We start from the raw sequence: 25,852 nt of genomic DNA, 5'->3' as shown, positions 1-25,852 counted from the left end.
GTGCCAGCACTTAATAGTTTCTTGGCCAAACTAGTCAAGATTACCTCTCAGAGGCTCCAAGATCTACCAGTAGATCCCAATCTACTGGTTGGTGACCACTGACCTAGACACTTCCAAGCATTTATCTGTACTGAAAGACATGAATTTTTATATTTTCCAGTAGGCCATCTTGTCAGTCAAGTGTTGTTTCTCCTGTCTGACCACCCTTTTGGAGGCTAAGTTTATACTGGCACTTAAGAGCGCTGTAACTTTCTGGCTTAGGGGAGTGAAAAAAATCAGTGAGCACAGAAATTTACAGACCTGTAAAGCATCAGTGTGAACCAGGCCACCATGATAGGAACTGTGTTCCTAGTGCTGTTAGCTGCTCCCCTTGTGAAAGTGATTTATATAGAGCAATGGGCGATCTCTCTGTGCTTGTGCTTAGTTTCAAGGGCCGCCGTGGCTGTGCTTTAAATGTGTTGACAAAGCCTTAGTAATGTGAAAACACTGTCTATTCTCATCTCTCCAGATAAAATTCTAAGTTGGGGGGAAAGTTTTGAGTTCTTCAAATAGGAGAGTGCTCCCTTTACAAGCAACTCCAAGTCATGGGAGGCAGAAGCAGCAATAATACTCTGAAGCCTCTTAAACAGTAACTGGTATTTTGCCTTTGAGGCAAAAGAATGGCCTAATCCAGAGGTGGGCAAAAGGGCCTCTATACTGTCCATCCAAGTGGACTGCAAAGGGCCTGCCACTCCCCCCCGCCCCCAGGCCAATCAGAGCTTCTAAGCATCACACGCTCCTTGCAGGGTGGAGGCAGGGAGGGAGAAGACTTTGCGTGCTTCCTCCCATCCCCAAGCCCTGATTGGCCTGGGGTAAGGGGCAAGCGTGTGAATTCCCTTCCCCCCTCCCCTCCCCCCGGCAAGGGGCTCAGCACAAAGTCAACTACAGGCAGTCCCCGGGTTACGTACAAGATAGGGACTGTAGGTTTGTTCTTAAGTTGAATTTGTATGTAAGTCGGAACTGGCTCCAGATTCAGCCGCTGCTGAAACTGATCAGCTGCTGACTACAGGAAGCCCTAGGCAGAGTTGCTCTGCCCCCGGGCTTCCTGGAATCAGCCGCTGATCAGTTTCAACAGCGGCTGAATCTGGACTCCTGGGACAGAACAGCTGGGGCACTGCCGGGTAGATCCCCGCAGGACCAACCCGGCAGCACCCCAGCTGCTGTACCCCAGGCGTTCCGCAACAAAAGCCTGGTCTGCTGGGGGGGGGGGGGGGGGGGGCGCGCACTAGCTGTGTCCCTTCCCCCCCCCCCCCAGCAGACCAGGGAGACCCGAGCAAAGCCATGGAGGCGCAGAGGTCCTGCCGCCTCTGCGGCTCTGCTCCCGTCTCCCTGCTGTGCTGGGGGAGTCCCCCCCAGCACAGCAGGGAGACCGGAGCAAAGCCACACAGGCGGCGGGGTCCCCCGCCTCTGCAGCTTTGCTCCTGTCTCCCTGCTGTGCACAGCAGGGAGACAGGAGCAAAGCCACAGAGGCGGGGGACCCCGCGGCCTGTGCGGCTTTGCTCCGGGGCAAAGGAGCAAAGCCGCATGGGCAGCGGGGTCCCGCGGCCTGTGCGGCTTTGCTCGGGTCTCCCTGCTGTGCTGGGGAGTCCCCCCCAGCACACCAGGGAGACCCGGAGCAGCTTTTCTCACCCCAGAGGACGCGGTGGCGGGACCGCTGCGCTCTGGGCAGTCCCGCCGCCCGCAAGCTCCAGGGCGAGAAAAGCCCCGTTCGTAAGTTGTCGGACCCACTTAAGTCGGGGACTGCCTGTACCAGCTGCTGCTCAGCTGGCAGCTGACTAAGCATGGCGCTCCCTTGCAGGGTGGGGACAGGGAACAAGAGACTTCACATGCTCTCCCTCCCCAGGCCCCAACTGACCTGGGGACAGAAGCGGGAAGCATGCAAAGTCTCCCATTGCCACAGGCATGGGTACCTATAGGTAACCTCCAGCTGGGAGGGAGGGGGAGAGAAGAAGAGTGGCAAAGTCTTTGTGCGCTTCCCCCACCCCCTGACCAATCCGGGTCTGTCGGTGGGGAAGCCCGGAAGTGTCCTGGCCCTGGCCTTTCCGCCTGAGGCCCTGCGCCTTCCAGGGCAACCCACGGCCGCTTCAAAAAATTTCTGAAGTGGCCCCAGTCAAAAGTTATTGTCCACCTCTGGCCTAACCTTTCACTATGAAATATCAGACCCTTGCTTCCTCTGACAAAGTTCTTTTATATGAACAGTGCAAGGTAAGACAGCTAAATGCTAACTCAGATTTACAATATATTGGCATATCAATTAAACTTCATTGCAAATGTCTTTTCGTTCATTTGGTACACCAGCTTGAGAAATCGCTCATCTGCATTACAAAGGAGGTCAGACTAAATCAATGGCTCTCAACCAAAGTAACATTCCTCTTGGTTTGCAGAGGTCTTCCAGGAGTACTATCAACTCAGCTAGATATTTTCCTAGTTTTAGAATAGGCTAACTAAAAGGCACTAGTGAAGTCTTACTTAACTGAAATACAATATTTATATTTATATTCTAATTCTATAATTATGAGAAAATGAGAAAGCAAGCAATTTCAGGTATAGTGTGCTGTGACACTTTTGTACTTGTGTCTGATTTTAAGTAAGTAGTTTAAATGAAGTGAAACTCAGGGATACGCAAGATGAAAATCAGACTCCTTAATGGGGTACAGTACACTGGACTAGGTAACCACACTGGCTTTTTCTGGCCTTGGAAAGTCTATTACTCAGCAGCAGATGCTGTGGTTAGATCACATGACTTCCTAGATACCAGAATCTTAAAATGGGCAGATTTCAGCCTGATAGTTTAACACTAACATGGGGGGGGGGGGGGGGGGGGCAGGATTACCTCAACAGTGATGTCACATGAAGCTTTAACTTTAAACTGTAATTTCAGGGGGTAGCTGAGTTAGCCTGTTACAGAAAAAACAACAAATGGTCTGGTAGCACTTTATAGACTAACAAAACATGTAGATGGTATCATGAGATTTCGTGGGCACAACCCACTTCTTCAGATGATTAGAGTTATGAGTTGGGGATATGGAAACTCAAAATAAATAGGAGAGGGGAGAGAAAGAAAAAGGGAGGGGAGCGGGAGACAGAGCATCATTAAGTATCTGGAGAATAGGTACTTAAACCTAAGCAGATAAAAATCAGTCAATAGATAGATACCTAAAACAGGAAGGTTACCACCCTGGGAGCTGTTAGCACCTTCAGTGGTTATTAAGTAGGTAGAGTTCCCACCAGCCCATATCACAATTGAGTCCATTTGCATGTGAATTGAATTTGGGGAGACCCCTCCAACATATTAAAACACGATCTACAACCCATCTTGGAAAATGATCCCTCACTCTGAGGCCTTAGGGAGAAAAGCTTATTCTTGCTTACAGAAACCCCCTATCCTGAAATGTATTCTGATAACCATGCCAAACAGCCACAACATAAACCTCCAGGAACCCAGCCCTGCAACCAAAAAAGATGCCAACTCTGCCCACATATCTACACTGACGAATTCGTCACTGGAGCAAACATAAGCCACAAAATCAAAGGGTCATTTGACTGTACATCCAGTAATTTGATCTATGCCATCAAATGCCAGCAGTGCCCCGCTGCTATATATTAAAAAAAAAATTTAATATATATATATATATATATATTACACACACACACACACACACACAAAAAACAAAAAATTTTTTAAAACAAAATTTAACACTAGGCGTTCCCACACAGTGAACCTTGGACACAACACATCCTCGCCCCCTCCTGAGGGTCAACCAAGACTGAGCTTGAAAACAAAACTATAGCACAAGTGCAGAAGGCAGAGCAAACTGAAGATACTGACACCATGAATTTCTTCAAGTCAACTCCTATCATCCCTCCAGATGCAGTTTTGAACTTTGACATTTAGTGGTATCTACTCATTATGCCTCCTGTTCTTTTCCTTTACAATTTCTGACTTCTTGTCAGAGGCTGTTAGAGTAAAGTCTATCCTTCCTGCAGGATAACACAGGGAAAGCTGACTGAATACTAGGAACCTCTGCAATAGATGGACGTGATGACGGGGGAGAGGGGGGAGGGACTATGTACAACTTAGTTTTTTAATAAGCAAAATCCTATGTACCTATTAAGACTTAAAATTGCAGTTAATCAGTTAACTGGTTAAATGAAACAGTGTGGTAGGCTTAGCCGGGCTGGAGCGCTCCCTACCCATAACCCATTCGGGGCCTCCCTGCCCCAGCCTACTTGTTCAGGTTCCTGCCACTGAGCCTGGTTCACTGGTTGTCTATCAAGTAAGCATTATGCTTACCAGATAAGCATTTACATCCACAGTACCTATATAAAAGGACTACAAACTCCACTTTGATTGTAAGCAGTCTGCTTTCTCTTCTGTCTTTTGACTTCTGCCTTAGACTGAAATTCCAGCATGTAGTGAAACCATATAGTGTTGTCTATACAAAATGGAAGCACTCTTCGTCACAAGGTCTAGGCTTCTGGAATGATATGGGGCAGGTTTCAACTAAGGATGTGCCAATGTAGTTGAGAACACAGTTAACCAATGAGCCTGTGCTTTTAGGCAACGGGCTCCCACCTCTCTCTCCCCCAGCATATAAACATGTTACCACTGAAAGTTTCAGGAAATACACATTTACAAACACATTTTAATGTCCCTAGTCTCCATTGAGAAAAGGGTGCTACTGAAGTGGAAGTTTACTGTGAGGAACACTGCAATGTATACATAGACACTTATCTGGCAATGACCAACCAGCTCAGGTTTGCAGGACTAAGGCTAAGGGGTTGTTTTAAAGGCAGTGTAACCATTTGAGCTCATGCAGGAGTCTAGGCTCTACGATGCCTCCCCACTCCACCTCCCACTCACACACACTTTGCAAGGTCCTGGATCTATAATGGACACAAGTTCAGAATTTAAGCTTCCCGGCAATTATAGAAGGCAAAACCTCACATAAAAGATTGCATAGTGTTCCTACCTGAGGTCCACTCCACACTTGTAGATGTTGTCACATTCGGGGTGCAATCCAAACCAGAGAGAGGTTGTGTCATCTGTCCTGTAACCTGGGGTAACTCTCACTGCTTTGCTGCTGTAACTCTAAACCTGGACTGCTCAAACAGCCACTGAACACACTGGTCACATTCCAAGTGTCTGTGTATAGCTGTGGCCTCCAGCATACTCATCTCACTCTGGCTAGTGTAACCAGAAGGGTTTCAAAAAATATCGGACACATGGATCTCAGAACTTTTGGGGGGTGGGGAGGGAGAGACTGGCCAGGAGGGGAGCAAGGCCTACTGGGGGAGCCCAGCTGGCATGAAGCAGGGCTGACCGGGCAGGGGGAAACTGGCCAGTAGAGAGCAGAGCTGACCCGGGTACATGCAGATCCCACGGTGCTGCCTGTCCCGTGCACACTTCCAGAGGGGCGCACAGGCAAATCTGGCCCCTCGGATTCCATTCCGTCCTGCCCCGCCCCCCTTCTCTCTACTGCATTGTTGCGTACTGCCTGGCTGATAGACACGCTCACGCAATGTGAGCATGTCTACCAGCCAGGCAGTACACAACTACGTACTGATGCTCATGATACTCAAATTGCATCAGCTATTCAATTAACTAATTAATCTAAATTTAACATACTTACCTCCCTCACCCCAACCAAAAAAAAAAGGTTTCCCACCCCTGCCATAAAGAAAAACATTGAAACCTTGTGTGTTGGACATAATACTTTATTTAAAATGAAGTATGATAAACATGAGTTAACACTTAATCTGTTTAATAATTCAAATTAAACCATTTTCCCCAGCTGTAGCACTAGCAAAATGCCTCAGGTGTAATTATGTAATTAACAGAGAATTTCCATTAGCAACTGGTAGTCCACAGAAAAGTTTGCATTAACCCAGGTGGTCTACAGGATGCATGGTGGAGAGACTCTCTCCCAGGAGAGCAGTATTGCCCAGGCCAGGAACATTAACTCTTGGCATGCCACTTTGGAAAGGTTGCTGACCCCTAGTCTAAGGGTCACCTCCCTCAGTGAAAGAATTACCCCCAAAATCCTCACCATACAGGTATTAGTGCAGTGGCCCAGGAAACTGAGGCACATGCACATGGTTATTGTAGGACAGAAGAACTCACATGCAACATAACAGTGAATACAATCCCCACTTCATCACATTGGGGAATGAGCAACCTGCTCCCTTTCTTATGCTTAAATTTAAAGGGAAAAGATTTGAAGTTCTCTTTACTACTAGAAGGGCTATAGACATCAACTGATTGTAAACCAACGCAATGTTTTTTCCACACACCAGAAAAAAAAGCCAGAAACAGGTCCAGAGAGGTGTCAAGTACTCTATTCATGTCAAAGCCCTGTGGCCTATGTAATTTTACAGCAATGGAATCTGCCATATCACACACACCCCCACCCCAACCCACAAATGTGTAATAATTCATTCAATTTCCCCCAAGGAGCTTCGGGGGAGGGATAGCTCAGTGGTTTGAGCATTGGCATGCTAAACCCAGGGTTGTGAGTTCAATCCTTGTGGAGGCCATTTGGGGCAAATATTTGTCAGGGATGGTAGTTGGTCCTGCTGTGAAGGCAGGGGACTGGACTCAATGACCTTCCAGCTCTAGGAGATAGGCAATCTCCATTACTTTGAAGCCTGTGACTCAGCGACCAGGGAGAGCGCAACCAGTAACAGGAGAGTTTGGAGAGGGAGTTTAGAGAGAGTTTGGAGAGGGCACTAGTGACTTTGTGTCCTTCTTTAAAACCTAACTCTTAGAATAATCTATACTCCAGAAGTTTAAAAAGAATCCTAGTTTGTACTTACACTTATTCATTACAAACATGGAGACAGAAGCCCAGCAGCAGAATGGGGGCTATCCTGTTTATTGCGTCGAGTGTAACATGTATGATTACCTGCCCTGTGGGCGGGTGGCGTATGTGTGCACCCGTTGCAAGGAGCTCCTGACCATCAGACCGAGTTCGGGCTTTGGAGGACAGGGTGGCTGAACTGGAGGAGCTAAGGGAGGTAGAGAGCTATGTTGATGAGACTTTCCGGGACACTGTAGTACTATCCCACCTCCAGTCTGAGAGCCCCAGTGCTCTTAAGGAGGATGAAAGTCTCAAGGGAACAGAGTATTTAATGGGAGCAGAGGGAAACCATCCCGTAGTTGGGACCCTCCTCCCAGAGGATGTTGCGGTATCCTCTCGCACTGAGGATACCTCTGATGGGGAGGGAATGCCAGTTAGGAAGAGGCAGGTGTTAGTAGTGGGTGATTTGATCGTTAGAAACATAGATAGTTGGGTTTGTGATGACCGGGAGAACCATATGGTCACTTGCCTGCCTGGTGCGAAGGTTGCGGATCTCTCAAGGCATCTAGATAGACTTATGTGTAGTGCTGGGGAGGAGCGGGTGGTCATGGTACATGTAGGTACCAATGACGTAGGGAAGGGTAGGAGAGATGTCCTGGAGGCCAAATTCAGGCTGCTAGGAAAGACTGAAATCCAGGACCTCTATGGTGGCATTTTCGGAAATGCTTCCAGTTCCACACGCAGGGCCAGGTAGGCAGGCTAAGCTTCAGAGTCTCAATGCGTGGATGAGACGATGGTGTAGGGAAGAGGGGTTTAGATTTATTAGGAACTGGGGACACTTTTGGGACAGGGGGAGCCTATACAGGAAGGATGGGCTCCACCTAAACCAGGGTGGAACCAGACTGCTGGCACTAAACATTAATAAGGCCGTAGAGCATTTTTTAAACTAAGAGATGGGGGAAAGCCGATTGGTGCGGAGATGCACGTAAATCGGAGAGAGACTTCTCTTAGAGGAGAATCCATTGATAGAGATTCTCTAAGCTGTAATCGGAAAGAGAGGAGGGGAGAGGGCAAACCATGGGCCAGAGCTGACAAACAACCGCATACAAAGGAATCCAATGCATCAGGGAAGGGCAGACAAATAAGCAGTGGCAAATTTTTAAAGTGCTTGTACACAAATGCTAGGAGTCTGACTAATAAGATGGGTGAACTAGAGTACCTCGTATTAAATGAGGAGATAGGCATCACTGAAACCTGGTGGAATGAGGAAAATCTGTGGGACACAATCATACCGGGATATAAAATATATAGAAAGGATAGAGCAGGCCAGGTGGGTGGCGGAGTGGCACTGTATGTGAAAGATAATGTAGAATCAAATGAAATAAAAGTATTAAGTGAATCAACATGTTCCATAGAATCGCTATGGATAGAAATTCCATGCTCCAATAATAAGAAATTAGCAGTAGGGATATATTACCGACCACCTGACCAGGACAGCGATACTAACATAGAAATGCTGAGGGAGATTAGAGAGGCTACCAAAATAAAGAACTCTATAATAATGGGGGATTTTAATTACCCCCATATTGACTGGACACATGTCACTTCAGGAACAGAAGCAGAGATAAAATTTCTCAATGGCTTAAATGACTGCTTCTTGGAGCAGCTAGTGCAGGAACCCACAAGGGGAGAGGCAATTCTCGATTTAGTCCTGAGTGGAGTGCAGGATCAGGTCCAGGATATAACCGTTACAGGACCGCTTGGGAATAGTGACCATAATAGAATAACATTCAACATTCCTGTGGTGGGAAGAACACCAGCAGTCCAGCACCCTGGCATTCAATTTCAAAAAGGGGAATTACACAAAAATGAGGAGGTTAGTTAAACAAATTGAAAGGCACAGTGACTAGAGCCAAATCCCCGAAAGCTGCATGGAAACTTTTTAAAGACACCATAATAGAGGCCCAACTTAAATGTATACCCCAAATTAAAAAACATAGCAAGAGACCTCAAAAAGTGTCACCGTGGCTTAACCACCATGTAAAAGAAGCAGTGAGGGACAAAAAGGTATCTTTTAAAAAGTGGAAGTCCAATCCTAGTGAGATAAATAGAAAGGAACATAAACACTGTCAAATCAAGTGTAAACATGTAATAAGAAAAGCAAAAAAAGATTGAGGAACAGCTAGCCAAAAACTCAAAAAGAAATAAAAATGTTTAAGTACATTAGAAGCAGGAAGCCTGCTAAAAGATCTGTGGGTCCCCTAGATGATCGAGCTATAAAAGGAGCAAATCAAGGACGATAAAGCCATTGCGGAGAAACTAAATTATTTCTTTGCTTCAGTCTTCACGGCTGAGGACGTTGGAGAGATTCCTGAATCTGCACCATCCTTTGTGGGTGATGAATCTGAAGAACTGTCCTGGATTGAAGTGTCATTAGAGGAGGTTTTGGAACAAATAGAAAAACTTAATGTTAACAAATCTCCGGGACCAGATGGCATTCATCCAAGGGTTCTAAAAGAACTTAAATGGGAAATTGCTGAGCTATTATCTGTGGTTTGTAACCTATCCTTTAAATCGGCTGCCGTACCTAATGACTAGAAGGTAGCCAACGTGACACCAATATTTAAAAAGGGCTCTAGAGGCGATCCTGGCAATTACAGTCCGGTATGTCTAACTTCAGTACCGGGCAAATTAGTCGAAACAATAGTAAAGAATAAAATTGTGAAGCATGTAGAAGAACATAATTTGTTGGACAAAAGTCAACATGGTTTCTGTAAAGGGAAATCCTGTCTTACTAATCTATTAGAGTTCTTTGAAGGGGTTAAACATGCGGACAAGGGGGATCCAGTAGATATAGTCTACTTGGATTTTCAGAAAGCCTTTGACAAGGTCCCTCACCAAAGGCTATTGTGTAAATTACATGGCCATGGGATAAGAGGGAAGGTCCTTTCTTGGATTGAGAACTGGTTAAGACTGGAAACAAAGGATAGGAATACATGGTACATTTTCAGATTGGAGAGGGATAACTAGTGGTATCCCCCAAAGGTCAGTCCTGGGACCAATCCTGTTCAACTTATTCGTAAGCGATCTGGAGAAAGGGGCAAGCAGTGAGGTGGTAAAGTTTGCACAAAAACATAAGTTTTTAAAAAAACAAACACACTGAATTCCTCAAGAAAGTCTTATGGTTTTAAAAAACTAAGGCTTATTAGTTGGCAACACCGGTCTAGTCTAACTGCAAGAACACATTTTTGGAAGGCTCCAGTTTCCTTCCTGAAACGCATCCTGTTAGTGGACAGCAATGAACTCCTCCGACATCAAAACTTTCCAACTCAACAAATCTTAAGTTGGGCAGAAGGTGTGCATTTGTAGTTTCATCCAGTCGTAAGGAGAACCACTAGATGTCCTGAATTGCGGTCTTCAAACATTTTTTACAATCGTGTTATGAATCTGTCAGCTGTCTGAGTGAGAGGACAGGACTGATGACTGCTTTGACTTGGCTGGTCACATTAGTTTCTGAAATAACATTAACAAGATCACAACAGGAGGTGTGAACAACTACCCCAGTTACTACCTATGGTGTTTGGAGAACTTGTACTCATGGTACCCAAATTGACACTTTTGGTATTAGAAGTGTCTCTCCGTATTGCCCAAAATCAGTTTGGGATGTGGAACTCCTGACTCCATTTCCTTCTCTACTATAGAGCTCCATAAGTCAAAGGGGGAAAGGGCAGGTAGTGAAGCACCCACAGGGAAACACCTCTCAAATAACCTGTTGAAGAGAAGGTTACTCACCTTGTGCAGTAAGTGATGTCCCTGAAGGTTATCTAGCTGACTGGCAAACAGTGCATCTATGGCTCGGGGGACTTTGGAGTGGAGTCACTGGTAGCAGTAGACAGTAAAGCAAATATTGTGGTATCTGCGACAAACTGCATAATGTTTGGCAAATGTAGGATGACATGCTCATGTAACTTTTTTGCATATGTCCGCCATAGGTACCTTGCGGACGTGCATACAGTGAACCCAGATGCCCTCAGGGACTTTGAGATCCTAGGCTCAATGGCAGGACCTCATGCAGTTTGATATTCACCTGTATCAGCATGGCTTTGAAACAGCCATACCTTTGTATTAGTTTGTAATGGATAGGAAAGTCTTGGAAGTTTGCAGGAAATTTTAGTTCTTTTCAAGGATAATGTCTCATGTCAAGAGTATGGAGCTTAGCCTCTAATGGGCTTTTGTAGGGTTCGGAATAAAATGTAGGAAGGCATAAAGGCTTGTTGAGGTGGAAAGAGGAGATCACCTTTAACAGGAATTTAGAATGCGGTATCAGTGACCTTGTCTTTGGAGACTATAGTAAACAGAGGGCAAGCCATTAGTACAAATTTCACCTTGCCAATGTGACAGTCACAAGGAATGTGTAGAAAGGGAACAGGTGGCTAGAAGTTCAAAGGGATTTTCCATAAGGCTCTGAATGACTATGCCCATATTCCTTGAGGGGAGCAGGTGTGTTTCTCTGGAGAGAAGTTTTGGAAGAATTCCACAGCAAGGTGAGTGAAAATGGAGGTATGCAGTTTATCATGGAAAGCGTAACTGCCATGAGATTAACTGATGAAACTGAGGGGTAGTCCTTTTTTGGAGGCTTAAAAGATAGTCAAAGACATCAGGAAAAGGAGCCTGCAATTTTCTAGGGCCAGAAATGAAGAGGCCAAAAGTATCTCTCAGAGCTAGGTTTTAGAAAACTACACAGAAATAGAGAAGACTAAAAGCGCTGTCTGGGTTCTAGATTCTGACTCTTAAGATAATCGGAAGGGATCAAGCACTTATTGGCATCAGTCTTTTTTTTTTTTTTTAAATAGAGACAAGCAAATAACAGTCTGAGTGCACTGCATGTTCTGAGTTGATGTGCTAGGGCAAGTCAGCAGCACAGAAGCAGTATAGTCAAGAACAGATCTGGGACTTTCCGAATATGCTAGGTGAACAGCAATACAGAAATTGCACTTCAGTTTGACTTGACAACTGCATAAGGGAACAGATTGAAGAACATCGGAATAGACACACTGGGTCAGAACACCGTCTATCTAACCCAGTTCCCTCTTTTCTAGCACTAGCCAGTGCTAGATACAAAGGGCAATCATCAGGTGATCCATACCCTGTTATCCTGTCCCAACTTCTGGCAGTTAGAGGTTTAGGGACTCTCAGAGCACGAGGTTGCATTTCAGACCATCTTGGCTAAGCCACAGACTGACCGATCTTCCATGAACTCAATTCTTTTTTGAAACTAGGTATAGTTTCAGCTTTCACAACATTCCCGGTCAATGAGTTCCACAGGTTGACAGTGTTGTGGGAAGATTTCTTTATTTTAACTCTGTTGCCTATTAATTTCGTTGAGTAAGCCCTAGTTATGTGAAGTAAATACCACTTCCCTATCTTCACACCATTCAATCATTTTGTAGACACTTCCCCCATCATACCTGCCCTTAATTATCTTTTCCAAGATTAGCTCCATTAGCAGTATTTTTAATCTTTCCTTGGAGAAGATTTTCTATACCCCTCATGATTTTGGTTTTCCTTCTCTTCACCATTCTCCAATTTTAATATGTTTTTGATAAGGGGCAATCACAACTGCATGCAGTATTCAAAATGTGTTCATCCCATACATTTATATTTGTCTTACCTATCCCTTTCCTAATGGTTCCTAACATTGTTAGCTTCTTTGATTGATGCTGCATATTAACCAGATGCTTTCATAGATGCTTTCATAGAAACATCCATAATGACGCCAGGATCTCTTTGAGTAGTAACAGCAAATTTAGACCATTATGCATTTATAGCTGGGTTTATATTTGCCATAGTTCACTATTTTGCATATACCAACTCTGAATTTCATCCACTGTTTTGTCACCCAGTTTTGGGATCCCTTTGTAACAAGTAATTTTGTATCTGCAAACTTCCCCACCTCAAAGTTCATCCTCTTTTCCAGATCATTTATCGATATGTTTCACAGCATTGGCCCCAGTACAGATCCTCAGGGTACCCTTGCTATTTACCTCTCTACATTCTGAGAATGGACATTCCTATCCTTTGTTTCCAAACCATGATAAATCCTTCCCCTCTTATCCCATGACTGCTTACTTTGGTTAAGAACCTTTGGTGAAGAGCCTTTTATCAAGGTCTTCTGAAAACCAAAGTCCACGATACCCGTTGGATCACCCTTTTAAGATTGGTGAAGCATGACGCCCAGGAACGAGAGCAACGCCAACCCTTCTAACATATTGTGGTCATGTGTGCGTCTGATAATTCTGCTTTATCAGTTTCCACTGATCTGCCAGGTGATGAAGTGAAGCCTACTGGCTTTTAATTGCCAGGATCATCTTGAACTTTAATAAATCAGATTAGTTATTCTCAAATCAGCTGGTACCTAAGCTGATTTAAATAGGTTACGTACCAGCATTGTCAGTACCGCAATTTCATATTTGAATTCCTTCAGAACTCTTGGGTGAAAAAAATCATCTGATCTTAGTGCTTTATTACTTTAATTTGTTCCAAAATCTCATCTAGTCAACACTTCAATCTGGGACTGCTCCTCAGATTTGTCACCTAAAAAGTGGCTCAGGGGTTGGGGAGGAAGAATCTTTCCTACATATTCTGCTGTGAAAATTGATGGAAAAAATTCATTCTGTTTCTCTATAAAGGTCTTGTCTTCCTTGAGCACCTCAATTGTGTAGTGCCCCACTCACTGTTCAGCAGTCTTCTTGCTTCTGATATGCTTAGGAAAAAAAATTGCCGGTAGTTGTGTCTCTTGCTAGCTGCTCTTCAAATTACTTTTTGCCTGCCTACTTATGCCTTCACACTTGAAGTGCCAGAGTTCACGTTCCTTTCTATTTTCCTCAGTAGGATTTGGGGTCCAATTTTTAAAGGATGTCTTTGCTTCCAGCCACCTTTTACTCTAAATTTAAAAAAAAAAAAAAGCTATATAGTTTGAATCTCTATTAAATGATTCTTAAGACATTTTCATGCAGTTCAGACATTTTACTTTAATTTCTATTCAACTAAAATCCTCATTTTTGGCAGTTCCCTTTTTGTGCTAAATCTTCTCCTCCAAGGATGTTTACAGGCAGTCCCCGACTTACGCGGATCCGCATTTACGAACGGGGCTTTTCTCACCCCGGAGGACACGGACTGCGGGACCTCGTGGTCCCGCCGCCCGTGTACTCCGGGCCGAGAAAAGCTGCTCCGCATCTCCCTGGTCTGCAGACCAGGAAGACACGGAGCAAAGCTTCCCCCGAGGCTTTGCAAAGCCGCGGAGGGGCTCGGGCAGCCAGGCAGCCCAGGCGCGCCTGGGCTGCCCCGCTGCCCGAGCCCCTCCGCAGCTTTGCTCCTCGTCTTCCTGGAGACCCCCCAGTAGACCAGGGAGACACGGAGCAAAGCTGGGGAGGATGCGGGTGGGACCGCGGCGCATCTCCACAGTCCCGCCGTCCGGGTTTCCCTGGTCTGCTGGGGGGCGCAGCTAGTGCGCCCCCCAGCAGACCAGACTTTTCTCGCCTGGGGTAGAGCAGCTGGGGCTACTGGTTGGTCCTGCAGCGCCGCTTCTCGGCGCTACTGGACCAACCGGGCAGCACCCCAGCTGCTCTGCTCCAGGTGTCCCCAAGTCAGCCGCTGCTTAAACTGACCAGCGGCTGACTACAGGAAGCCCGAGGCAGAGTTGCTCTGCCCCAGGCTTCCTGGAACCAGCCGCTCATCAGTTTCAGCAGCGGCTGACTTGGGGACACCTGGAGCAGAGCAGCTGGGGTGCTGCCCGGTTGGTCCCCGCAGCGCCACCCCTGCGGGGACCTACCCGGCAGCACCCCAACTGCTCTGTCCTAGGCGTCCAGATTCAGCTGCTGTTGAAACAGATCGGCGGCTGATTCCAGGAAGCCCGGGGCACAGCAACTCTGCCTCGGGCTTCCTGTAGTCAGCCGCTGGTCAGTTTCAGCAGTGGCTGAATCTGGAAGCCAGTTCCGACTTGCATACAAATTCAACTTAAGAACAAACCCACAGTCCCTATCTTGTACGTAACCCGGGGACTGCCTGTAATTACAATATAGCTGCACAATTCAGTAATAACAACTATCTTCATCTCTTGACCCAGACCCCAGGCTCCACTTAGGAGAGCAATTCTCAGTTTAGTCCTCTTCTGGGTTCCAGGACTAGCTGTGCCAAGTCATTAATGGTCTTTACTGCATCCTGACCTAAGGTGATATTTACATGGTCAATAAGGGAATACAGGCAGTCCCCGGGGTTACATGGATCCGACTTACATCGGATCCCTACTTACAAACGGGGTGAGGCAACCCCGCGCTAGCTGCTTCCCCCCAGCAGACCAGGGAGACGCGGAGCGGCTTTTCTCAGCAGACACCTCAGCTTGAGAATAAAGGACTGAGGGAAGTAAGGTGTGGGAGAATAAAACTGAGCTCTGGAGAAATGTTTGGCTAGAGAGTTTCCCCTATAATATGTACCAGTTCCGACTTACATACAAATTCAACTTAAGAACAAACCTACTGTCCCTATCTTGTACGTAACCCGGGGACTGCCTGTACTGAAATCCCACATTTTTTTTCAGTTAATCTTAAATGAATCAAACTGTGCCAAAATCTCTATTTAGAAGTCACATGCACACACTAGTATAGCAGTAGGAATATTCTAGTGATCACCTGACCCTGAAGGTGTCTCAAGTGTTCCCAGAGATTAGAGAGGCTACAAAAACAGAACACCCAATAATGGTCAAATATAGTATAATGCTACTCCCTACCAGCAGAGTGTATTTTGCTATACCTGTATACAGGGGTAAGCAACCCCTGGCACGCGAGCCTATTTCCCATGGCACAAAGGGCAGAAGCTCAGCCCCACCCCTCTCCCCTGCAGCCAGGAACTTGTGCTGCAGCTTCAGCCGCAGCCATGCAGCTGCAGGCTAGAGCTGGCTTCCTGCTTGGAGGGGTTTGGGGGGGGGGGGGGGGGAAAGAGGAGAGAAGTGCAGCTCCCAGGAGCTATAGGGATTAACTCCTCCTCTTCCTGGCTACAGGGAGGGCACAGGGCTGGGCAGCCAATACACAATGGTACACAGGGCTGCTCCCCACAGGATGTGTGCTGCGTCAGGGAGCCCCTTCCCCAGCACCCATCTGCACCTGGTCTCTTCCTGCTCCAGCCCTGGAGTCACAGCATGCAGGCAAAGGGTTGGTCCAGGCAAGGAAGAGACTTTCCCCTTCCCCACAGGGATATGGGGGCAGGATGGGAGGGGAAAGAGGCTGCACTGAGGGGCATGGGGCAATGCAGAGGATCAGGCTGGGGAAAATAATGGGGCTGAGAGGAGCGAGGATAGAGCAGAGGGCAGATGTGAGGGGGTTAAAGTTTTACTTTGCAGAAGATACACTTTCCTTTTACTCCCCACACCTTTGCCTCCTCTCCACTAGCTATTTGGCAGCACTCACCCTCTCACTACTCTCCCCGACTCCTTCCCACCAAACTCCCTCTCATACCTCCACCCCACATCCTCTCCTACTGCCAAACTCCCTTCCAGACCCTGCCCTCCTCACCCCGTCAAGCATTCCCAACCTGTTCTGCACATCAAACTCCCTCATTTGTTTCCCCTTAGGCTCTGAGGTGGGCTCACAAAATCCATTAACTCTGGAACCCCAAAAAAGTGAATCTGGCCTATTGGAAAGCCCTGAACTTCAGCCCCCACAGGGTGAGGGAAGGAAAGGGCCAGGGAGGACTGGAGTGCCAGACCCGTGAGGTGTTTCAGTTGAGGGTCTCATCAGTGAGGGTTGGGGGAGTTTTTTCTGCTTCTCACTTGTGTGGTCTTCAACTGATTTTCTGTAGGTCAGTGACCCCTGACCCAAAAGAGGTTCCCCACTCCACCATAAAGAAAACAGTGAAACCTTGTGTGTTTGACATAATTTTACTTTATTTAAAATGAATTTTGATAAGTATTTTAATTTTCTCATGTTAGTTTAAGAAGAACTTAAGAATGGCCATACTGGAGCAGACCAACAGTCCATCCAGCCCAGTATCCTGTCTGCCTACAGTGGCCAATACCAGATGCCCCGGAGGGAGGGAACACAACAGGTAATCCTCATATGATCCCTCCCCTATCACCCATTTCCAGACAAACAGAAGCTAGGGACCTGATTCCTACCCTCCTGGCTGATAGCCATTGATGGACCTAACCTCCATGAATCTAGCTAGCTCTCTTTAAAAATATTTATTAAATAATTACATTTAATAATTTAATGTTAATCTATTTAATAATTTAAATTAAACTGTTCTCCCCAGCTGCAGCACTAGCAAAATAGTATGGGCATAATTATGTAATTAACAGTGAGTTTCCATTAGCAACTGGCAAACTGTGGAAAGGTTTGCATTGACCCAGGTGGTCCATGGGACATGCCGTGGACAGCTCCCCTCTCCCCCCCACCCGTCTCCTTGCCCTCCTGGGAGGGCAGCATGGCCCAGGGCAGGAGGGTTAAATCTTGGCACGCCACTTCAGAAAGGTTGCTGGCCCCTGCCTATATATTTTACACAGTGTTACTATGGAATTTCAATAAGCACTGATTAATAGAACCCTATGCAGATACAAAATTGGTATCTACAAGAATGAGCTGCGGATATCTGCAGCCACATCTATGCATGCTGATACCATGAATACAAAGTGGATATCAGCAGACTTGCACGGCTGAACAAATTAATTTCAGTTACTACCCTATGCACCCTGTTGGGGAAGACAAGAGAATGGGGAATAAACACAACCTAAGCAATGCAGTGATAAAGTTGATATGCTATTTATAATTGTCATCTTGCACAAAAGTACATAAAGCCACTGCTAGAAAATGCAAGCTAGTTCAAGAGGAAGTTTCCCCAAGTATTAGCAAATCCCCAGTTTGCAAACAGACATCCTACAAGAACCCTGGTGTGAATTCTATCCACATCTATTAAAGCCAAAAAACACCACTTTGTGACTACAATACATATTTAATTTCATTTCGACTAGAGTGCATGATGAAGGGGGTGGAAATCAAGTCCACAGAAGTGAGCTGATGCAGGGAAGAAAAGTAACAGTAGTACTAAAAAAAGGGGAGTATCTTTCCCAAAAGGTTTGCCATATGCAACAAGGGATATAAAAGGTATTCTATATTAATAGCTATAATCTATGCTTGAAATTTGAAAGCCTTGTATTAACAGGCAGAGTTCTGCTGTGCATTATGGTGTTACACAATTTTAAGTTTATATCTACTGCATGAACCCTAATTGAACAGAATTCAACACTTAAACAGGAGCAACACACTTGCTTTAGCAGCTTGGTCTTAAAATAGCTTATGTGCCTACAGACTTCCCATTTCATAATAATCTGTAGTAAGTTTTTCAGAGCAAGAAAAACAAGATATCTGTGAACGTTCCCATATTTAAGTTTCAATAAAGAGTTTAATGAAAACAATGCACATGCCTCAGTGGTATTATGCATAATATAGATCTATAGTAGGCCAGAGTAATATCTACAACAAAATGTGATCCTTTCATGCAGCAACTGCTGTAAGCAAAGCTGAGAAACTCAAAAGGGAGGAAATGCAAGTCATTTCACCTATACAGCAATATAAAGCACAGATATGTATGTCAAGTTAATAACTGCTTTCCTTAACAGCTAACAAAGAATAAAGTATACAGTAAGTTATTCTCATAGCAAAATGCTTCAGGACATAAGATTTCCCATCCAAGGAAGGATGGAGGGCTGCAGGCTGATATGAGTTTACCATATATTTAAAGATGACCTTTACACATAAGTAAGTAGCTGACTGAAGTGTTGACCAAGGAAAAACATACGATTTTACACTGGAAGTACAGGTTCTGTAGAGCCCTCCAGGGCTGTTAACTGAATCAGAAAGAAAATGCTACCAACAGTTCACTGTACCATTCTGCAAAAATGGGAATCAAGACAGTAATTGTAATTGGCATGTTTTAAAATATTTGTCCTATTGAAGATCTAGAGACTTTATGAAGAACATTGTTCAACTAAGTTTTAAAATAAGTACTGAGAGACCAAGTTAAGCCACTAGATTTCAAAGTTAAATATTTTGAAGCATGTTATTTAAACAGTTAATACTTCCTATAGGTACGACTTAAAATAGGTGTTTGATCAGTCATTTGTTAAACCATTTGAAATAATTTCAAACCAGACAGCACTTACCTTGGTATTGTAACACATTTTGTATTGCAGTTCTGAGTGGTGATTGCTTTCTCAAGCTCATCTAGTTGTCCTGTTTTCTTGAGTTTCTTGACTAAGCTTTTCACGGCCTTCTCACACCATTTTTCCTCTTGGCCATTCTGCTCACCACCACCAGCCCCTCCAGAACCACCAGCTGACTTCTTCCACCCCAGCAGTCTCTTCACTACTGGTGGTGTGAATGGCAATATGGAGGACATGTTCTCAGATACAGCACACTGTGTCCAATTAGTTAGCTGCTGTGTCCAATCTAGGGAAATGAAGAAGGATACATTAGCAATTAGTTTAGCAGGGTAGGTGACTGGTAAAACTCTTTACTTCCTGATGCAGCAGAACTTACAAGGCATTCTAGAAGGTCCCTAAAGAACAAAAAACATTTCAGTTTTCTTAACTAGATGGCAGCATTAACTTTGTTAGCTTCACAGACTAGATTCCAGCCAGGTAACAAGTTTCCCTTCTTCCAATATGCAAGTGGTAGCATCTCACCCATACTCTCCCTTCAAACCCACACAATGTATGGCATTTTTACACTGCATTGTAAGAGTTCTAAACCTAAGCAATTTAAAAAAGGCATGAGTTTAACAGAGAAGTGTCAGTTCTGTAACAGTCTGATTAGTGCAGCAATCAGTTTGGTTTTGCATCAGATCTATAGTTTCCCACTTGTGATACTGCTTGTTGATCACTTTTTAAAACAAAGTTAAGCCATTTATTTTAAAGGTAAATACTAGAGATGTAAAATCCTGTTTCACCAGTTAACCGATTAAAGGGAAGATAAGGAGGTTGAAGCTGCTATTCTCTCTGAGCAGTGTCTTCCACGGGCGGGGGGGAAGGGGGTCTGCCATGGACAGAGGCTGCTCTGGAGGCCAGAGTAGTCGGGGCCCAACATAAGACAGGGGGCTGCTCCAGCTGCCACAGGTTGAACATGGACATCCCTAGCAAATACAGTGAGTTTAAAAGGTGAGACTCATCTAAATTCTACTAAAATAATCCTCTGAAACAGAGTAAGTTATACAAACTCAATTAACTGATTATACTTTAAGTGTTGATAAGTTTGACAGCAATTTTGCACATTTTGTATACCTTGGAGTAAGACATAACTAGTTTAATTCATAGACTTGGACATGTCACTGGATCACTGTTGCAGGAAGAAGTCTGCCAACTCTTTAGCTGGCTATGGCTGCCATACCAGAGTATTTAAATAGCTACCACATTTAAGAACATAACATAAGAACGGCCGTACTGGGTCAGACCAAAGGTCCATCTAGCCCAGTATCCTGTCTACCAGGTGCCCCAGAGAGGGTGGACTGAAGACAATGATCAAGCAATTTGTCTCCTGCCCCCCTCTCCAGCCTCTGTCAGACAGAGGCCAAGGACACCATTTTATGCCCTGCCTAATAGCCTTTTATGGACCTAACCTCCATGAAGTTATCTAGCTTCTCTTTAAACTCTGTTATAGTCCTAGCCTTCACAGCCTCCTCTGGCAAGGAGTTCCACAGCTTGATTACACGCTGTGTGAAGAAGAACTTTTATTAGTTTTAAACCTGCTACCCATTAATTTCATTTGATGTCCTCTAGTTCTTCTATTTAGGGAACTAATAAATAACTTTTCTTTATCGGCCCTCTCCACACCACTCACGATTTTATAGACCTCTATCAAATCCCCCCTCAGTCTCCTCTTTTCTAAACTGAAAAGTCCCAGTCGCTTTAACCTATCCTCATATGGGACCCGTTCCAAACCCCTAATCATTTTAGTTGCCCTTTTCTGAACCCTTTCCAAGGCCAAAATATCTTTTTTGAGGTGAGGAGACCACATCTGTACACAGTATTCAAGATGTGGGCGTACCATAGTTTTATACAGGGGCAGTAAGATATTCTGTGTCTTATTTTCTATCCCTTTCTTAATAATTCCTAGCATCCTGTTTGCCCGCTGCTGCACACTGTGTGGAAGTTTTCAAAGAACTGTTCACTATACCTCCAAGAACTCTTTCCTGATCTGTCATAGCCAAATTACCCCCCATCATACTGTACGTATAGTTGAGGTTATTTTTCCCGATGTGCATTACTTTACACTTATCCACATTAAATTTCATTTGCCATTTTGTTGCCCAATCACTCGGTTTGGTGAGATCTTCTTGGAGTCCCTCACAGTCTGCTTCTGTCTTGACTTTCCTAAACAGTTTTGTATCAACTGCAAACTTTACCACCTCACTGCTTACCCTTTTCTCCAGATCATTTATGAATAAGTTGAAAAGGATTGGTCCCAGGACTGACCCTTGGGGGACACCACTAGTTACCCCTCTCCAATCTGAAAATTTACCATTTATTCCTACCCTTTGTTTCCTGTCTTTTAACCAGTTCTCAATCCAAGAAAGGACCTTCCCTCTTATCCCATGGCCATGTAATTTACACAATAGCCTTTGGTGAGGGACCTTGTCAAAGGCTTTCTGAAAATCCAAGTAGACTATATCCACTGGATCCCCCTTGTCCGCATGTTTAACCCCTTCAAAGAACTCTAATAGATTAGTAAGACAGGATTTCCCTTTACAGAAACCATGTTGACTTTTGTCCAACAAATTATGTTCTTCTACATGCTTCACAATTTTATTCTTTACTATTGTTTCGACTAATTTGCCCGGTACTGGAGTTAGGCTTACCGGTCTGTAATTGCCAGGATCACCTCTAGAGCCCTTTTTAAATATTGGTGTCACGTTGGCTGCCTTCCAGTCATTAGGTACGGAAGCCGATTTAAAGGATAGGTTACAAACCACAGATAATAGCTCAGCAATTTCCCATTTAAGTTCTTTTAGAACCCTTGGATGAATGCCATCCGGTCCCGGAGATTTGTTAACATTAAGTTTTTTTATTTGTTCCAAAACCTCCTCTAATGACACCTCAATCTGGGACAGTTCCTCAGATTCATCACCCACAAAGGACGGTGCAGATTCAGGAATCTCCCCAACGTCCTCAGCCGTGAAGACTGAAGCAAAGAAATCATTTAGTTTCTCCGCAATGGCTTTATCATCCTTGATTGCTCCTTTTATAGCTCGATCATCTAGGGGACCCACAGGTCTTTTAGCAGGCTTCCTGCTTCTAATGTACTTAAACATTTTGTTATTTCTTTTTGAGTTTTTGGCTAGCTGTCCCTCAAAATCTTTTTTTGCTTTTCTTATTACAGTTTTACACTTGATTTGAGTGTTTATGTTCCTATCTATCTCACTAGGATTGGACTTCCACTTCTTAAAAGATACCTTTTTGTCCCTCACTACTTCTTTTACATGGTGGTTAAGCCACGGTGATTCTTTTTTAGGTCTCTTGCTATGTTTTTTAATTTGGGGCATACATTTAAGTTGGGCCTCTATTATGGTGTCTTTAAAAAGTTTCCATGCAGCTTTCAGGGATTTGGCTCTAGTCACTGTGCCTTTTCATTTCTGTTTAACTAACCTCCTCATATTTGTGTAATTCCCCTTTTTGAAATTAAATGCCAGGATGCTGGACTGCTGGTGTTCTTCCCACCACAGGAATGTTGAATGTTATTATATTATGGTCACTATTCCCAAGTGGTCCTGTAACGGTTATATCCTGGACCTGATCCTGCACTCCACTCAGGACTAAATCGAGAATTGCCTCTCCCCTTGTGGGTTCCTGCACCAAGTGCTCCAAGAAGCAGTCATTTAAGCCATTGAGAAATTTTATCTCTGCTTCTCTTCCTGAGGTGACATGTATCCAGTCAATATGGGGGTAATTAAAATCCCCCATTATTATAGAGTTCTTTATTTTGGTAGCCTCTCTAATCTCCCTTATCATTTCAATGTCAGTATCGCTGTCCTAGTCAGGTGGTCGGTAATATATCCCTACTGCTAATTTCTTATTATTGGAGCATGGAATTACTATCCATAGCGATTCTATTGAACATGTTGATTCACTTAATATTTTTATTTCATTTGATTCTACATTATCTTTCACATACAGTACCACTCCGCCACCCACCCGGCCTGCTCTATCCTTTCTATATATTTTATATCCCGGTATGATTGTGTCCCACAGATTTTCCTCATTCCACCAGGTTTCAGTGATGCCTATTATGTCAATCTCCTCATTTAATACAAGGTACTCTAGTTCACCCATCTTATTAGTCAGACTCCTAGCATTTGTGTAGAAGAACTTTAAAAGTTTGCCACTGCTTATTTGTCTGCCCTTCCCTGATGCATTGGATTCCTTTGTATGCGGTTGTTTGTCTGCTCTGGCCTATGGTTTGCCCTCTCCCCTCTTCTCTTTCTGACTACCACTTAGAGAATCTCTATCAATGGATTCTCCTCTAAGAGAAGTCTCCCTCTGAATTACGTGCATCTCCGCATCAATCGGCTTTCCCCCATCTCTTAGTTTAAAAACTGCTCTACGGCCTTTTTAATGTTTAGTGCCAGCAGTCTGGTTCCACCCTGGTTTATCTGCACAAGAGATGTTGTCAATTTGAAGTCTTTTTTAAGACTGCTTTATAAGGGGGAAATATAGCTTGCAGAAAACCAGAGCTATCTGAAGTGTCTAAATATGGCAATGGTGTCTTTCAAAATTCAGTAAGGATACCAAGAACCTTATTTGCATGTAATCGAATCTTTTGTCCACTGGAGTTTGCAACACAAGTAGTTAGATTTATTTTTGCATCATATGGTCTTTCATCTGATATCCACTATCCGTTCAGAAAGAAGTCAACAGGATGTCTGTGGGTTTATATAGCTGCAAGACTGGAAGTGCCAATACAAAATCATCAAACAGCATCAGGCAGGGTATTTAAGCCAGGCATACGTTTCAGAGTCTTAACCATTGTAAATAATTCTTAACTAACTGTAACAAATACAAAAATTTTGGACAACCCCATATAAACACAGAACCAACTTCAGTTTGGGGGAAAACACTGGCCAGTGTGACTTTAAGGACAGCGGTCTTGTGAATAAACCACAGGACTGAAGAGAGTCAGAAGCAGGTTTCTAATTGTGTTCTCAGTAGGGACCTGTTTGAACTTCAGCAAACCACTTCACCAGTGCCAAGCCTCAAATCCTTCAACCATGTTTACTTATTTCAGAGACCTTTGAGACTTCAGCATTTCCTCCTGGCTCCTCCCCACCAAAAAAACCTCTGACTTAGTGAACTGATTTAAGATCATCTATATCCTTAGTTGGGGGGGGATGTAGATTAACTGTTAATTAGCTAATCAAGTACTTGATGGAATATCCATCAACTACTCAGTAAATAAGAGGAAGCACTCGCTACTGCCACTGTAGCTCAGCATTTTAAATGTAGCAAAAGCCGCTGGGTTCTTACTACATTTAAAGTGCAGAGATGCAGCTAACAGGGTAACACAAGCTGGGACTGAGCCTTCCTGGTTTGCGTGACTTGGATTGCTGCAGCTCTGCCTCTCTTGCCCCCACCCTGGAGAGAATGCTGGGGGGGGGGAACCAGCTTAAGCCGACTTCCCCCAGCACCAGCTCCTGCTCCCTCCCACCTTTCTGCCTCTGATACAGGTGGGGAGAGAGCATGAGTAGTTGCTTACATCCCTAGCCTCAACCAGCACTTGCATGCACACCCTCTCCCTAGAAGGGAAGACTGATTTTACTTAAAAACAAGATTTGTACCATGTGAGCTACCATTATTTGATTTCTTATGCTTCAAACATGAGAGCTTCACATCTCAAATTTAGAAAAAAAACTTTATGAAGATATGGAGAACTGTTGCTTTCACTGAATATGCATGGTTTTTAAATGTAACATTGTTCACAATTCTAACCCAGTGAATATTCACTAAAAGCAATTTCCCAACACTTAAGATTATAATTTTCTAATTTATTTGAATTACACAAGTATCATTGACTAGTTTTGCTGACATCACTGGGTTAAACAAATGTATTTGAAGAGAACTCGGTCTTCAAACTTCGGCTTGTACACACTGAACTCTGTATGAAAAGTATACAGACTCTTCCCGACTTACGAACCAGTTATGGACCAAGCAATCGGTCATAACTCAGTTCGTTCGTAAGTCGAACCCCGTAGAGTTACACACAACCGTGCTGTTAGTAAGCACAGATCACATTCGTAACTCTGGGTCCACCATTTACGACAGCTTTGGTAATAACTGTGAATGGTCGTAAATTAACCATTCGCAACTCAGGGACCGGCTGTATATGAAACTAGGAGAATAGAGGAAAAATGTTCTTTATTAGTCTAGTCTTGATCTGAAATGATAGCACTAATTTTGCAAAACTACCTCCTTCCTGGATTATGATAAAGCCATTCAACTGGAAATCTAGCTCCAATGAAGACTGAACTCATTTGACATTAAAAAAAAATTCCATAGAACTGGGCACTTAGGTGCAGAATAAAGAAGGCCAAACTAAGAAAAGAGGTTCCTCACATTATGCAGTAACTGGAGTTTGAGAGGGGTGTCCCTGTGGGTGCTCCACTGTAGGTGTCTTAGCGCTCTTGCGCGTATAAGGGAACTTTTTAGCAGCATTTCCCCCAGGTGCCACCACACACACGCGGCACCACCCATGCTGCAGTAAATGTGCCGACACGTGCGCAAGCCGTCAGCTGTCCCTCAGTTCCTTCTTTACCACAGAGAGATGTGAACTCCAAAGCAGAGAGGAGATGGGAGGGAGGTGTCCCTGTGGGTGCTCCAATACCCCATCTCGAAGAACACCAGCTACTGCACAAGGTGAGTAGCCTCTCTTTTCTTCAAGAAACACCCATGTACACTCCATTAGAGGTGACTCTAGAGC

The 25,852-nt window shown here is 44.5% G+C and overlaps 1 protein-coding gene across 2 annotated transcripts in view; it reads right to left on the bottom strand.

The window, feature by feature from the left end:
• Nucleotides 1-25,852, bottom strand: part of SMAD2 (SMAD family member 2) — an 89,884-nt gene that overhangs the window by 42,805 nt on the left and 21,227 nt on the right. For both annotated transcript variants that reach the window (XM_075932703.1, XM_075932702.1), the window contains exon 3: nucleotides 19,051-19,336. In XM_075932703.1, the coding sequence (XP_075788818.1) occupies nucleotides 19,051-19,336 (286 nt within the window). The remainder of the gene's footprint in view (nucleotides 1-19,050; nucleotides 19,337-25,852) is intronic.

The sequence above is a fragment of the Pelodiscus sinensis genome, chromosome 6 (genome assembly GCF_049634645.1).
Source record: "Pelodiscus sinensis isolate JC-2024 chromosome 6, ASM4963464v1, whole genome shotgun sequence".
NCBI lineage: Eukaryota > Metazoa > Chordata > Testudines > Trionychidae > Pelodiscus > Pelodiscus sinensis.
Note: the sequence above shows the minus strand (reverse complement) of the source record. Positions and strands in the feature narration are given on the sequence as shown.